Here is a 15,207-nt window from a genome sequence, read left to right as displayed (position 1 = left end):
GCCGTCAGTGCAATCAGGTATGGGGCTGGGCACACCTGTATACACAGGCGGTCAGGTATGGGGCTGGGCACACCTGTATACACGGGCCGTCAGGTATGGGGCAGGGCACACCTGTGCACACGGGCCGTCAGGTGCGGGGCAGGGGCACACCTGTGCACACGGGCGGTCAGGTGTGGGGCTAGACAAGCCTCAAGTCTGTGAAGGATTTACCCATAAACACATGGAAACAATCTCCACGTGGAGCTACCTCTCAGAGAATCAGCTGGTCTCTAGACAGCAATTACTCCTCCCGTAGATAAATCCACAAGCTTTAAAAATCCCAACAAACAGCTATGGAAACTCCTACACCAGAATGTTAACGAGTTATGTGATTAACCAGCAGTTGTGTATTGAACTGTGTCCTTCAAACATATGGTCACTTGGTCGACGAGGCCTCTCATTCCTGTGTCCTTACCCCTCTCTCAGGGACGGGCTTTCTGTAACGTTGCACACCTGTGATGTTAATGCGGGTACGTCGGCCTCGGTATCGAGGCAATGTCTTTGGATCTTTAATGTCCCCTTTCCAGCAGCCCGGCCGACGGAGACGCTGGCTGACGGAGACGGGACACTGGTGCCCCTGGGACAGCAGCACCACAGTGAGAAGACACTGATCAGTTTCTCCCCACACTCTCACTCTGAGCCTGGCCGGTGTCACCATCTCACCTGTGTCTCGACACTCACAGGAGGGTCCTGTCACCCCACACTGAGATAGCGCCACCCCACCCCGGGGCCCACCTGTCAAAGATGGCGCCCACGCCGGCGCTGTGGGCGCTGTTACGGTGGACGTGCAGGCCGGTGGCGAGCAGGATACCGTCCTTCACGGCGATGGAGCGGTGTGAGAAGGACGCGATGAGCAGCTCGTTCCAGCCTGTGGCGGGCGAGCGGGCACTGTGTCTCTGGCCGTCTGCCCCCTGAGCCCAGGCAGCACGAGCCATCACCTCCCACCCCCAGGCATGATCCCAAAGTGGGGTGAAGAAGCAGCACCCTCCTCAAGACCAGGCTCCCCCTCCTGCATCTGGACACTGCAGAGAACCTCAGGGTGCCTGCCCTCAGGGCCAGCAATGGTGTCTCTGAACCCAGGGCCTCAGGGGTCAGCCAGGGATCCAGAACACAGCAGACCTATGACGGGTCCCCTTTCGGGGCAGAATGTCTGGTACAATGTGGGATCTGCTGGTGCCCACAGCTGCACAGAGCTGTCATGCTCTTTGGGCCTTAAGGGGCACCCAATCAGAAATCAGAGTCTGCACCCTAACCTTGTGCCCCAGAAGCTTCAGGTGGCAGGAGACAGGGTAACCCAGGATGTGCCCCTGCACTAAGATTTGGGATGGCATTTCCCACAAAGCCCTTTCCTGAGCCCCTCCTGTCAAGCCCAGGCCCCACAGTACACCGCGGCATTCTCCACAACGCCCCTCACGCCGAGCCCGTCAGTGTGCCCACTCACCCGCCCGCAGCAGGATGACCTGGTCATCCAGCGGCAGCTCTGAGAAGTGCGGCACCCGCTTGGCCCACTCCACCAGGGTGAAGAGCTGCTTGTCCGCTGCCTGGCAGATGTTGGTGACGGGGTCGTTGGGCTGCGTGGAGAGAGGACATCGTGGTCAGGACCACACCCCGGAGATGCCACATCCTGTCCCCTGACGCAGCCACAGGTGCTCTGAGGATGAGACCTGGTCCTGTGAGGACGTGTCCTCGGTGACTCAGGTGTGTCACCCAACAGTGGCTCCGTGTAAGGAAAGCCTGAGAATGATGGTGGTCGGAGCAGAGGACAGGTAAGATGCTGGCCTGACGACCTCTCACTGAGCCTGGGGGTGTCGTTCACAGGGGAGGTGTCCTCTCCGGAGGGCTGTCCTGGCTGGTGACCAGTGGGGGTCTAAGAGGTGCTGCGTCCCTGAGGGCAGCAGTGGGGGTCTGGGCTGCAGAAGCAGCTAAGCAAACAAGGGGCCACTGTGAACAGATCAGGGTTGTGGGGGCTGCTAGAGGCAGTGGTCAGCACAGAGCAGGGCTCTCTGGGCCTCAAGGTGGTCTGTAAACAGGATCCCGAGAGAGGACGGCCCTCAATGACCAACCGAGCCACTGGACACGCCAGGCCCAGAAGGCTGAGCCCGCAGAGTCCACGAGGAAAACAAGGCCCAAGCACTCACCGAGCTGGGGGTCAGCCCCACAGTGGCCTCCACATACGTCTCTGTCTTGGGCTCCACAGCCACTTCGGCCTCCAGGATCTTCTCCACGGGCATGTCCTCGTTGGCACTGCTGGTGGACTCCACCTCGTTCTCGCTGCGGTCTTTGCCCCGCTGCCGCTCCTCCTGCACAGCTGTGAGGACACGGGCGGTCAGCCTGCACTCCTGAGCCTGTGCCCACAACTCGGGTCCACCAGGGTGGGCAGCACCAACCCTACGCCCACGCCCCTCCCATTCACTGTCTGAGCCCAAGTACTTGCGTCCACGCCCACCACCAGCACCTGCCACATGCGGTCGCTGGGCCCACCTCCACACTCTCAAGGGTCCAAAGTGCTCCCACCCCTTCACATTGCTTCTCTCATGAGCCCAAAGAGCTCTCAGAAACAGGGGTTCAGCAGGACCCCAGCTCCAAGGAAAAGCGCTTTGATGGGGCTCAGAGGGTGGGCAAGCCAGGGGGGCTGCCTGGGAGAAGTGGCATTCTGACCACAGAAGGAGGCCACACAAAGGCAACATCTACGTGGAAGAAGCAGCCTTTGTGAAGACTCAGAGCAGAGCTCACTTGGTACAAGCCCCGGCTGTGGGAGGGCGGGACAGGAAGGCAGAACAGGGTCAGGCTCCGAGGAGGTCTCCGAGGGAGCAGGACAGGGCAGTGTGACGCAGGACAGACAGCATCAGACCAGGGTCTCAGGAAGTGCTGTCCCACTACAGGGAAGGGCCAACGGGGCCTCATGAGGCCGACAGAAGAGCAAGGATGGGGCACAGCGGGCTGGCTGGGGCGTGAAATGGTTCCTGGGACCCCAGGAAGGAAGGGCATTGGGGAGCAGATGGGGTGAGAAGGGCTCATTCGAGCACTGACCCACAGAAGCGTCATGCAAGGAGAGGCCCGCAGAGGCGAGAGACCACTGAGGGGGTTCCAAGGCTGGAAACCCTGGGCCACCTCTGCTCTCTGGGGGATGGAGCTGCCAGGGACAGGGGGCCCTCCCCAATTGGCCAGCTGTGACTGTCCCCTACACAGCAGCAGAGTGAGACCAGTCAGCTCGCTGGGAAACAGTGACTCCAGGGGTTCAGGAAGAGCAAGGAGAGCAAGAAGGGGTGTCTCAGAAAGCAAAGGTCACAGCACCACTCTCAGGGTTCTGGTCAGCTGATGTGGACAGGCCCAGTTCTGACCTGTCTACCCTGGCAAGCTCTACAGCTTAGCCCACTTGGCATTCTCTCTCTCACAGGACCCTGACGTCTGAACAGTCCCAGAGCTCCATCCCACCCCCGGCTTCCAGCTCTGAGGCCCCGCGGGGGTTACAGCCACCACCGTGGCCCTGAACACCCAATAAGCGCCCCTGTGCTTGTTAATCCTGACCCCCTGGGAGTGGTCCTGAGCGCGTCACCGCCTCCCTCTGCAGCTCCCTGACACCATCAGCTCTGCAGAAAGGTGCTTTCATCACCCCATTTCACAGATGCAGAAAACTGAGGCTCAGAAGCAAAGGAGAAAGTAAGCAGGTCCCAGAGCCAGCAAAGCACACCCTGAACCCAAAAGCTATGTCCCCCCAAACACACCCTGCACCCACAGTGTGTCCCTCAAACACAACCTACACAACACAGTGCATGTCCTCCTAGACACACCCTGAACCCACACGTGCGTCCACCTAAATACACCTGCACCCACACAGCACATGTCCCCTCAAACATACCCTGCATCCACACTGCTGTCTCCCAAAAATCATGCCCCGTACCACAGAGTGGGTGTCCCCCTCTAATACATCCTGCACCACACCATTGTGTGGTCCACCGAGGGCTTCAAGCCCCCTCCCTGAAAGCACTCAGCCTCTCCCCAGGGCACCCAGCCCCCTCCCTGGAGGCACCCAGCCCCCTCCCCAGGGCACCCAGCCCCCTCCCCAGGGCACCCAGCCTCCACAGCCTCCCACACTCTGCTCATAATTGAGATACTGGACCCGCGAGCTGTCCCCTACAGCCTGCTCTGCCAGCAGTCAGGATGGGGACCTCTGATCCATCCCCTCCCTGGACCAAGTCCAGCACCGAGCCTCTGAAAGCACAGCTCCAAAGGGCTGCCCAGGCACCTGGACCACCTGGGCCTCACAGTCCAGCTCTCATACGCAAGACCTCTCCATGAACAAGAGGACAGAGACCACATCGCATCCACCCTCCACTCTTCAAACCCAGCCTCACCCTGAGCTCAGGGGAGGCCTTCCTAACCACTTACCCCCTCAACACCCCACTTGACCAGCAGAGTTCCTCAACAGTAACCGCACCTGGCCCCATGGGCTCAGCACCCTGCAGGGTGGCTTCAGCTGACCCCTCAGCTCAGGGAGGGTGCCACTGGCCCCTCTGCCTCCAGAATGGCCTCATGGGCCCCCTCACCCTCTAGGACAGCCTCACTGACCCCCTGACCTCCTCGCAGGTATCAGTCTGCAGGGAGTCCCCGTTCAGCCTCGCTGGCCCCCTCACCTGGTTACTGGGAGTCTGGCATGGAGCCAGGTGAGTGGGAGAGGAAGCGATCCACACTTCAGTGTCCTCCCTACTCAGTCCCATCCGTCAGCAGCCACTGGGCAGACCCCACTCGAGGCCTGGGTGCCCTGCTGCCCTCCAGCCATCTGACTCTCTTAACCAGCACCACGTCCAGTTCTGACATCTCACTGCCGTCTGTCCTAGCGCTGTCGGGGGTCTCCGGAGCTTCTCTTCACCCCCTCAGGGCTGCTGGCTCCCCAAGCACATGTCCCAAGCCCCTCACAAGTCGATGGGGCGCTTCGAGCCGGCTCCATGCAGGGCTGAACCCCACAGGATGCTCGAGGGACATTCTAGCCAGGTGACCAGATTCAAGGGCAGGAGAGGTGCCAGCCCTCAAACCACATGGCCAGGCACAGGCAATGCGCGAGGCTCAGACCTGGAAAATCTGACAGTAGATTGGAACGGCCTCAGAAGGCCAGCCTCCCAGACTCCTGGGGCAGGGCTGAGGCTTCAAGTCGCCTCCCCAGGGGATGCTGAAAAGGTGTGGTCACCGCAGGGGTGCCCAGACAGGGGGAACCCTGCAGAAGGGCCATCAGACAACACGCCCAGGTCCCAGGGTCCTCACAGAGGGAGGTCTGTGTTCCTCAGCTGAGACCTAGCTCCCCACGCTGCCAGGCAAGGAAAGCAAGGCCAGATGTGGCTGATATCGCACAGCGGAGGGTGAAGCTGCAGCCCCAGTTCTAGAGCCTGGCCCTCAAATCTTGCCCTGTCCCAAGCCACCGTGTGGGGCTCCATGTCCACAGATGAGAACCACGGCGCCTGCCTTCCAAAGCCCCACAACTAGGGCCCTGTCTTCTGGTGACCCCACGTGGGCATGGGCAGGCCCTCAGGGCACGAGTGTGGTCACCTGGCCTGAGGGGGTTGCGTCCTGGGGCCCCAGAGCCTGGGCGGGGCAGCACAGGGGCTCCTCACACCTGCCTCCCGTGTGGGGGTGGCAGGAACTCATTAGCGTGTGTTTTGCCAGGCACTTTGAAGCTGGAAGGGCCCCGGCAGCATCATTATAAATATTGTGGTTTTATTTATAGACGGCGGGGGCCTGTGAGCAGGGCTCTCCCTCTGCCAGCGCCGTCACCTCTGAGATGGGAGTCGTGTTGACTTTAGTGCGCTGGCGCCGGAAAGCCTGGGTGGGAGGCGTCTGTAAATACAACCCAGCCCCAGGCACAGGGACGGCCGTGGGGACTGGGAGCAGGGGTGGCTGTGGGGCTCAGCCTGGGGCAAGGGCCCCAGGGACGCAGCCAGAGGACGCTGTGGGGCAAGGGCTCAGTGTGGGGCATGGGGGGCAGGCTGCAGGGACGGGCCAGGGGTGCTGTGGGGGACAGACTATGGGGGGGACAGGCTGCAGGGACAGGACAGGGGGTGCTGTGGGGGGCAAGGTGACTCACTTGAGCACCAGGTATGGGGAGTGGGCAGAGAGGGGCACGGCCGGACGGTGCAGCTCAGCTCAGCATCAAGTGTAGAGAGCGGATGAGGAAACAGACTCATCTCAAAGGCAGAAGGGCTCAGGGCTCCCCTCAAGTCCAGCCAGGGCCTCCCTGCAAATGAGGCTTTCAGGGCCACGCAGGGCTGTGTGCAGACTCTGGCATCACACATGTTGTTTTTGTTGACTGCCGTCGAGCTGAGCACAACAAAGCGACCCTATGAACAAAAGGCCTGGAGCCTTTCTAGAACCATCGTCATTTATCAAAGTTCATAGTTTCCAGAGGAATGCATCACACATGCACGAACATATTCAGACACATACACACACAGGCAGACACACATGTGTACATATATTCGTGGTCACACGCGTGCACACAGGCACATACACACACACACCCTCATACATACCCACAGTCAGACACACACCTGTGCACTCAGGCATGCATACACACCCCTGCCCGTGAGTACACACACACGCACACACACGCACACACGCACACACACTCCCTATCGTCTCCTTGGGAGCCAGGGCCCAGGGGCAGGAAGCAGAGAGAGCAGGAAGGAAACAGGGAGGGGAGGAGAGGAGCCAGGCTGTGTCACCTCAGGGTAGGAGACAGGTCCATCGGCTGACAGAAGCCCCTAAGGTCTTTCCCCATAATTTAGGGCATGTGTGCAAGCCCCCCAAAGACACCCAGGCACCCCAGCAGACAGGCCAGGTCTGCACCTGGTGGAGGGCCACAGCCCAGTGGGATATGTTTGGTCTTATCATTCCTCAGCTGCCTCCCACCTTCAGGGGATGCCTGTCCTCACCCCTCCCCAGAGCATGCCCGTCCTTGCCCCCAGCCGTGCCGTGGCGCGCCCCATCCTTGCCCCCCGCCCCTCCTCTCCCCCTCGCGCCCCCCGGAATGCTGCAGAACGGGTCCAGGGCGGCGGCTTGTGTGCACAAGCCCTGTTCTTGCCCAACGTCAGATGCTATCGGCCGGCAGCAGTGCCCCAGCCTGCGTGGCCAGTGTGGGGTGGAGGCCGGCCGGCCCGACCCAGACACATCAGCCCCAGGCCAGTGCGGGCTGCTCCGGGCAGTGCCACAGCATTCGAGGGTCCTCCCAGCACGCTGTCCCCCACACCACACTGTGCAAGCCTCAGTTTTCTCATCTGCAGCGGGGTATGATCACTAGGCATCAAGGCCCACCTGGCCGGTGCGGGGGTCCAGCAGGCCCTCATGCCCTCCATATGGAGCCAGCCGTCGGGCCCGCGTGGGACTCCTGGAACTAGCTGGCTCAGGAAGCCGAGGGCAGACTGGCTCTGTGGGGGCCACAGGCACCACCCAGCCGCTGGCTGCCAGCAGACCACCCGCTACACATCCCGTGTGGCAGCAGTGCACACGGGGAGGGGCTCCCACGGCTGAGGACAGAGATCGGCACGGAGCCCCCCACGCATCCCGGCTCCAGGGGCCGAGTTGTGTCGGGTGTGAGGGGATTCTGGGATGGTCAGTGCTCACTTCAAGAGAACTGACAGAGCAGACCCTCAGGAGGGTTTCAGCGGCTGGAAGCACCTGGGAGGCCGCACACGAGAGGTGCTGGAGGGTTCAAACTGCCTCCCTTTGGGGTGACAGTGCAACACCTTCCCACCCGTCACCAGAGCTCCCTAACTCACTAAGGACTTGTAAGTACAGTTAAGACAAGGGACAAGGTCCGTGCTGGAGCAGGTATTCATCTAACGGCCCACAGATAAGTCCTGCTGCCCACATGGCCCGGGTGCCCTACGGACACGGAAGGAGGCGGTGTGTGGCTTGGGGCTCCCCCCGGCTTTGGAGTGTCCAGCAGGATTCTGACGTAGGACCTACTCAGGCTGCCCCCAAATGGGGCTGCACCTCTTCTCTCAGTCTGTGGAAGGGGTCACAGCAGCACCGGGGGTGGGCAGCGTGGGGTTCTAACACAGCCTTGATGGCGGAGTGGGAGGACCCGGGGCTCCGGCATGCCCTGGGTTCTCGGGTCTCCTGGCACCCACGGGCTCTGGAGCGACCATCTGTGGGGCTGCCTGTCTGTGGTAAAGCAGGCATTGGGGCCTCCTCTATGCAGAGGCTGCAGCTGCAGGTGACTCTGTGGGTGCCCCATCCCCGAGGCATCGCTGGACATGGCTATCCCCACCTGTCCTGCCCTCTGCGGCTCTCACTGCAGGGTCCCCAGGGGCCTGCGCCTCCTGAGGTCCACCCCACACACTCTCCCACCAGCACTCTGAGGACAGGAGACCGTGGTCGCCCCGCCTGCCCCGGACCGCACGGTACCCGGGAACCTGGAGCTGGGCATGAACCTCCCAACTGGCAAGGGATGAGGCCTGGACTGGAGCCAGCGCAGAGTGACCCTAAGGAGCCTCCAGCCCTCTGGGCCTCAGTTTCTCCATCACACAGCCAAGGACGAGCCCAGTGAGCAATCAGCACCCCGTGAACCCCAAGGCCCGGTACGGAAGCCGTGCCACGCTGCGCAGGTTCCCAGGCCTCCCTCCTGCGGCCCAGTCTCCGGCAGCCCAGGGGCCACAGGACGGAGACGCGGCCACCCCACACTTCCTGCCTCCCGCCTTGTCCCAGCCCAGGCTCAAGAAGGAAACCCCTCAGGAGTTCTTGGCCCAGCTGGGGTTTTGGTTTCTCAGCGAGAACAATTGAGGTTACAGAGATGCCAAGAGATTTGTAAAATAAACAAATAAAGTGAGGAATTCAATAATCCAGTTGCCTCTCGACACCCGGGAGGCTTTTAGGAGCCAATCAGCTCCTCCTCATATGTGGGGGTGAAAAGGCCCTCAGGGGTCTGTCAGGGGCCAGTCAGGAGGGGACACAAGTCACCAGTCACGTATGGGCCACGGGACAGCTACAGTGACCAATGGCAGTGGAGACTCTAGTACTAGCGTGCAGGCCACTCAAAACCTGACCCCAAGAAGCACCTTCCAACCTTAAAAGGCAGAGGCCCAGGCCAGGGCTGGATGAACCTCGACTGCCCTGTGCCCACGTCCACCTATCAAAGCAGGGATGAAACCTCACTTGAGAGTAAGGGGCTGTCAACGAGGGGAGACGGTAGCCTGCACCTCCTACCTGCTGGCAATACTGCACAAGGGCCTGCCCACCACAAAGCCCTGTCCACAGTCTCCTTCCTGGGCCCCACGTGCCCCTTGTACAGCGTGGGAAAAGCTTCCAGCCTTTCCCTGCACCCACCCTGGCCATGAGCGGGACTCCACTCATGGGGTCCCTGAGGCCAGAGCACAACTGTCCTTGAGGGCTTCTGACCTGTAACTTTTATGATGCAAGATGGCCTTGTCTATTTCTGTTTCTCTGGCACTAGCAGGAGCTGAGAAGCACAGGGTGCACCTGACTCGCTTACAAACTCAGACACCTGGGCACAGGTCTCACGCAGAACCCCACGACCGCCTGTGCCAGGGGAACCGGCCTGCGGACAGCCAGGGGCTGAGCTTTGGGTGAGCCTCGGGTCTGCTTGAGCTGTGAACACTTCCATGACGTGTCCTGCACCCTCCCCAGCCCCACATCAATCAGAGAACTGGCCCCTAACTCAGGTTCCAGCCCAGAGTGCCCCAGGGGGTCCTAGGGGCACAGCCATGGCCGATGCAGTCCCGGGGGGATGCCCTGGAGGGTACATGCCCGGGCAGGGCTGTTCCAGCGGGCACACATCTGGACTGTGGAGTGGAGACGTTATCCCTTCCCAAAACAGTGTGAGCATGCTGGCAGGCACCCAGCTCAGGTCCCTCAAAAACGGCAGGAAAGGCGAGGTACAGAGTCCCTGACCCAGCTACGCGCCGCCCCCCGGCCACCCTGCTACTCACCCACCCTTCTTCATGTCCACAGTCACGTCCCTCCCTGCCCTGCCTTCCCTCTCCATGCCCATGGCCAGGCCCTTCCCCCACCCTACCTTCCCTCTTCATGCCCATGGCCAGGCACTTCTGGTAGCGGCAGTACTGGCACCGGTTCCGCTGCCGCTTGTCAATCAGGCAGTCTTTGTTGTCCCGACAGGTGTAGGTGAGGTCCTTCCGCACCGTCCGCTTGAAGAAGCCCTTGCAGCCCTCACAGCTGTACACCCCGTAGTGCTTGCCTGTGGAAGGCAGGCAGTCAGCACCCCAGTGGCCAGGCCCCCACCCACGGCCGCCTTGTGTCCCCCACACTCCAGACACCGGCCAGGTGCTTTTCCAGGGTGGAGGACAAGCAGCAGGTCCTGGACCAACCAAGGAGCTCGGAGCCCACGTCAGGGGCCTCCGTCTTGACTCTGTCCCCTTGTCACCATCACCAGTGAGGACGTCTTCCTCTCTGGCCCACCTCTGGTCTCCTGCCACACACACTGTGGCCCTGGCCCAGCGCAGTAGACCAGGCTGGCCCCTCCACCTCCTGCCAAGCCCCCTGCCAGCGGCCTACCTGAGGAGCGGTCCCCACAGATGGCACAGATGTGCTTGGTGAAGGAAGCCATGTTCCCTGAGGGGTGGGCGGGGACCTTGAGGACACCATTCAGGCCCAGCGGGGGCTTGATGTCCTCCGTGCTGCTGACCAGGTTCATGGGTGAGTTAAGCTGCGGAAGAAAGGAAGGGCTGGTGGGCAACAGGCCACGAAGGGACCACGCGGTGCCTCTGAAAATCCACCCTCCCGTAGAGGGCTCCACCATCTCCCACTTCAGAGACAAGCTGAGCGCCAGCTGTATACCCAGCACCCCCAATGAGAAGGGCACCACCATGTCCCCACTTCAGAGACAAGCTGAGCGCCAGCTGTATACCCAGCCCCCAGTGAGGAGGGCACCACTGTGTCATCACCTCACAGACAAGCTGGGTGCTGGCTGTATACCCAGGACCCCAGCCTCCAGTGAGGAGGACACCACCGTGTCCCCACTACACAGACAAGCTGAGCGCCAGCTGCATACCTAACAGGAGGAGGGCACCACTGTACTCCTGCCTTAAAGAGGAGCTGAGCGCCAGCTGTATACCCAGGACCCCAGCCCACCAGTGAGGAGGGCACCACCGTGTCCCCACTACACAGACAAGCTGAGCACCAGCTGCATACCCAGCCCACCAGTGAGGAGGACACCACCGTGTCCCCTCCTCACAGACAAGCTGAGCGCCAGCTGTATACCCTGCGCCACCCACCCACCCATGAAGAGGACACCTCGTCCCTGTTTCATAACCTAAACTGGGACCGCACAATCAGTTGTCAGCTGTACGCACAGCTGGACGTGCTCAGCCAGGCTCCTGGGACCTGGGGCTCCATCTTCTCAGACAGGGTCTCATGGAGCAGGGGTCACACGATGGAAGACCCCCCGCAGCACTGCCAGGACCCCAGGCCCACAGTTCCCGACCTTCCCTCCCTGACCGACCCTCAGAGCCCACTGCGGGTAGGGTTGGGGCACATGTGCGTGGATAAGCCTGGGGACGGCCTCAGGGGGTAGAGCTGGTACCCAGCACACAGGTCAGGATGCAGATGGAGAGCCAGCATGCCCTCGGAGTGCACTACCCACTACACAGCCTGGCCTGAAGCTGGCAGGCAGGGTCTGGGGTCCCTGATGGCCCACGGAGAGGGCAGACCCCAGATGGGAGTCGTGTACCGCACGCCCCACCCCCGCCCTGCACCGCTGGGTGCGCGCCGCGTGCCAGGAGGAGGCGTGGGAAACTCACCCGGTCGCCCCGGCAACAGCCGCTGCAATGACACAGCAGTTCCGCTGCGGCCTCAGCCCGAGTGCCGGCCCCCCGTCCTGTCTGCGGGTGCAGAGGCCCTGGTGTCCCTGCACCACTCCCACCAGCCTGTGTCCCAGGACGGCAGGACCCCAGGCCAGGCTGCCCCCACACCCGCACTTCTGCAAACCCTCAGCAAAGGCGGAACTTACAGGCCACAGGAGCCTCTGGGGCGGGTGGCAGCTGTCTGCGCTGCCCCCTGGTAGCCCCAGTGTCTCCAGCCCCCTCCTCTTTTCCTTCCCTAGAACCCCAACTCCCAGGCCCCTTCCTCATGAGACAGGAAGCCAGCACAGCAAAAACCACCCCACCCCCAGCCTGGTGTGCGCCAGCCTCCCCCCACCCACAGAGGGACCAGCCTGGGGCTCGGTTGGGGGCTGGGCACTGAGGCAAGCCTGTGGGCCCCTATGGGCTGGGGCCTGGCAGGGTCGTGGGCCCCTGGATCCCTGATGGCTGCAGGGAAGGCTGAGGCTGTCAAGAACCAGGACCCCCATCGACAGAGGAGTCTGGGGGTTGGTACTGCGGACAGAGACCCCTCAGAGCCAGTGTCCAGGCATGCACCCACTCGTCTGGCACCCAGGAGATGAGATGCTGCTTATTACCCAGATGAGGGTGCCAGCCCTGTCCACACCGTCCGTCTGCTCTCTGCCAGAGCTTTGGGCCTCGCTAAGCGTGAGAGGGTCACTCACGTCACAATCCTCGAGCTGCATATGGAGAAGCTGAGGCCAAGGCGGGCAGCGCCTGCTCAGAGCCAGTCACTGAAAGAGTCGCCAACTCACTCCCTGGTCCACTAATCCCCCGCACGTCCAACCTCAGGACAGGTGCTGAGAGCAGGCCCTGACCGGTTCACCGCGGGGCAGGACAGATGGTCACACACGACCCCACAAGGCCACACAGAGGGGCTACAGGGCTCCCTGTTGGCCGCTCAGTCTAGCCTGGCGTTTCCCAGAAAACCGCCTGGCTCCGGACTCCGGCTCATCTCACAGCCTGATTCTGGGGCTCACAAGGGAGGCCCCCTGGCCCCCTAAATTGGCAGAGTGCTAGAGCTTGCTCACAGGCCAAGCCCTCAGTCCTGCATGCCCACCCGAGAGGAGGGCCCAGCACTGCAGTCCACACGTGTGTGTGGCCAAGGACTGACAGGACATCGCCTGTCAGGATGGACGGGCGTCCCAAGCCAAGAGTCCACAGCTGATGCCTGGAGGCCAGAGAGTGACAGGAAGGCTCAGAAAGGGGACAGGTCAGCCTCAGGGGACCAACTGTGACTCTATCCCTGACCCTCCCAGGCGTGGTGTGCCACTGTCCACACTGAGACAGCAGCAATATGGAGCCAGGAGTGTGGGAGGTGGGGCAGGAGTCCCCTGGACCACAGGTGGGCATCAGACCCCCTCTGGGATCTAGCCCTTTCGTTCCATGTGGTGGGAGACCGCCTGGCCAGGCTGGCAGGACCACACGCACACCCACGGGAGAACTCGGCTGCCCGAAGCCCTGATGAGTGAGGACCACCTGCCTGATTCAAGGGGCCTGGCACCTGCCCCGGGGAGACACAGTCAGAGCCTCGGCAGCAGGGGGGGGCACAGTCCACTAAGACCAGTCCTCTGGGGGCACCTGCTGCCCACCACAATCAGTGCTACGCACGTGCCTCCCTGTCCTGGCCCCAACTTCTTTCATCCCCGTCCTGTCTCCCTCAAGCCAGGGCCAAACGGCCGATGCATGGAGGCCACCTGGACGGTCCACTTGCACGCCCCAGCTCCGAGTGGCCAGCCTGGGCTCTCCACCCAACGGGACTGCTCTCCAGGACCCCTGCCCACCTCCTAGGGGCACCTCTGCACAGTCAGCGGGGACACCATCCATTTCCTGTTTCAGATCCCTGACACTCACTCCTGTTACCACCACTGCCCACGGGATTTCCTCAAACAGCTCCATCAGCCCCGCCTGCGACACCCGGCACGCCCTTCCTCCCCAGCCATGGCGCGCTGCCACTGCGCCACTCTGGCCTGCTAGACAGCGCCGCTGCCCTGGCAGAGGGACAGTCCAGGGTAAGGGGCAGCATGGCCCCAGTCCTGAATGGGGGCTGGACATGGGCAGGGCGCTCCGCTGTGGGCTGCACTATCCCTCTGGAAAGACTGTCCTCAGGGGCTTGGTGACACAGCGGGGGACACCTCAATGGTCAGGAGGTTTCATAGTGTCCACCATCACCAGCTCCCAGAGGTGCCAGGACAGTCGGGTGCCCACATTAGTACCAGGCCACTCCCCAGGCCTCTGCTCCTGGGAGCCCACTCACTCCACAGAGAGGGCCAGTCACACACATGGGCAAGTGCCCTTGCAGTTCTGAGCACACCCTGATGGCACTAGGGAGCAGGGCTCCAAGACACCCAAGGCAGTCCAAATCTGAGGGTATCTCAGATGTGGGGTTCGGCTCTGCCCAGGCTCCCTGGCATAGAGTTCCACCTCTAACCCTTCAAAGCGGGCAGGCTCGACACCCTCAGGGGAGACAAACAGCTCAGGGTCCAGGTGGCTGTGGGTGGCTTGGCTCTCCCCAGACCCTTGCCAGCTTCCTCTGCCCTGCCAGCAGGGCTGGTGGGCAGACGATGCCCTTGGCCCCACTCCTGGCTGTGGACAGCAAGCCTTCCCCAGAGACGGCGGGAGTTAGAGGACCTCACTGTTCCGCCAACTTGGGGGTTTGCGGTTGTGGTTTTGGGGGGGAACATGCCCTGAACTCCACCCACATCTCCTGAATATGAGGAACACAGGTTTCCAAGAGATGAGTCTGAATGAGGCACAGAGGCTGCCCCGGGCCCCAGGGAGGAGAGAAGGAGCAGAGCAGACCGGGAACTGGCCATCTGAGGAGGGCTGGGGACCAAGCATGTGACGCTGACCACAGTCAGGCGCTGGCCGCGCAGTGAAGCCGGGCACACTGCCCTGTCCCGCGCCCAGCCCAGAGCTCACCTGGGGGCTGCCTGTGCCGAAGCCCAGGGTGGGTGCAGCAGGCACGGACATGGAGTGGGGGCCCATGGGCGAGCTGATGACCGAGAAGGGTGGGCCCATGCCATTGATGGGGGAACTCAGGGTGCTGATAGGAGAGTGCAGCTGGCCGGGGGAGCCGATGGCCGGTCCGAGCGACGGGTGCAGTGAGGACGCAGCCATGGGCCCACGTCCTGTCGGCGAGCTGAGGGACGAGGAATTCACCTGGGTGGAGAAGTCTGCAAGACAAGAATCGAGAAAGGTGTCAGAGGGGGCCACAGTCCACATCACGGCCCATCCCTCCCCACAGTCCACGCCACGGCCGCATCCCTCCCCACGGTCCATAGGATGGTCAAAGCAGGGCCACGGTCCACATCACGGCCCCATC

At 62.2% G+C, this 15,207-nt stretch overlaps 1 protein-coding gene across 1 annotated transcript in view; it reads right to left on the bottom strand.

Annotated features, from left to right (window-relative positions):
• The window catches only part of RXRA (retinoid X receptor, alpha), a 33,917-nt gene that overhangs the window by 5,825 nt on the left and 12,885 nt on the right, over positions 1-15,207 (bottom strand). Inside the window, exons 2-7 of the mRNA XM_006902374.1 lie at positions 14,805-15,058; positions 10,561-10,711; positions 10,064-10,243; positions 2,178-2,347; positions 1,481-1,610; positions 775-907 (exon numbers count right to left, since the gene is read on the bottom strand). Coding sequence (XP_006902436.1) covers positions 775-907; positions 1,481-1,610; positions 2,178-2,347; positions 10,064-10,243; positions 10,561-10,711; positions 14,805-15,002 — 962 coding nt within the window. The 5' untranslated portion in view covers positions 15,003-15,058. The remainder of the gene's footprint in view (positions 1-774; positions 908-1,480; positions 1,611-2,177; positions 2,348-10,063; positions 10,244-10,560; positions 10,712-14,804; positions 15,059-15,207) is intronic.

The sequence above is a fragment of the Elephantulus edwardii genome, unplaced genomic scaffold (genome assembly GCF_000299155.1).
Source record: "Elephantulus edwardii isolate Elephantulus edwardi_28Jun2011 unplaced genomic scaffold, EleEdw1.0 scaffold00401, whole genome shotgun sequence".
Classification (NCBI taxonomy): Eukaryota; Metazoa; Chordata; class Mammalia; order Macroscelidea; family Macroscelididae; genus Elephantulus; species Elephantulus edwardii.
Note: the sequence above shows the minus strand (reverse complement) of the source record. Positions and strands in the feature narration are given on the sequence as shown.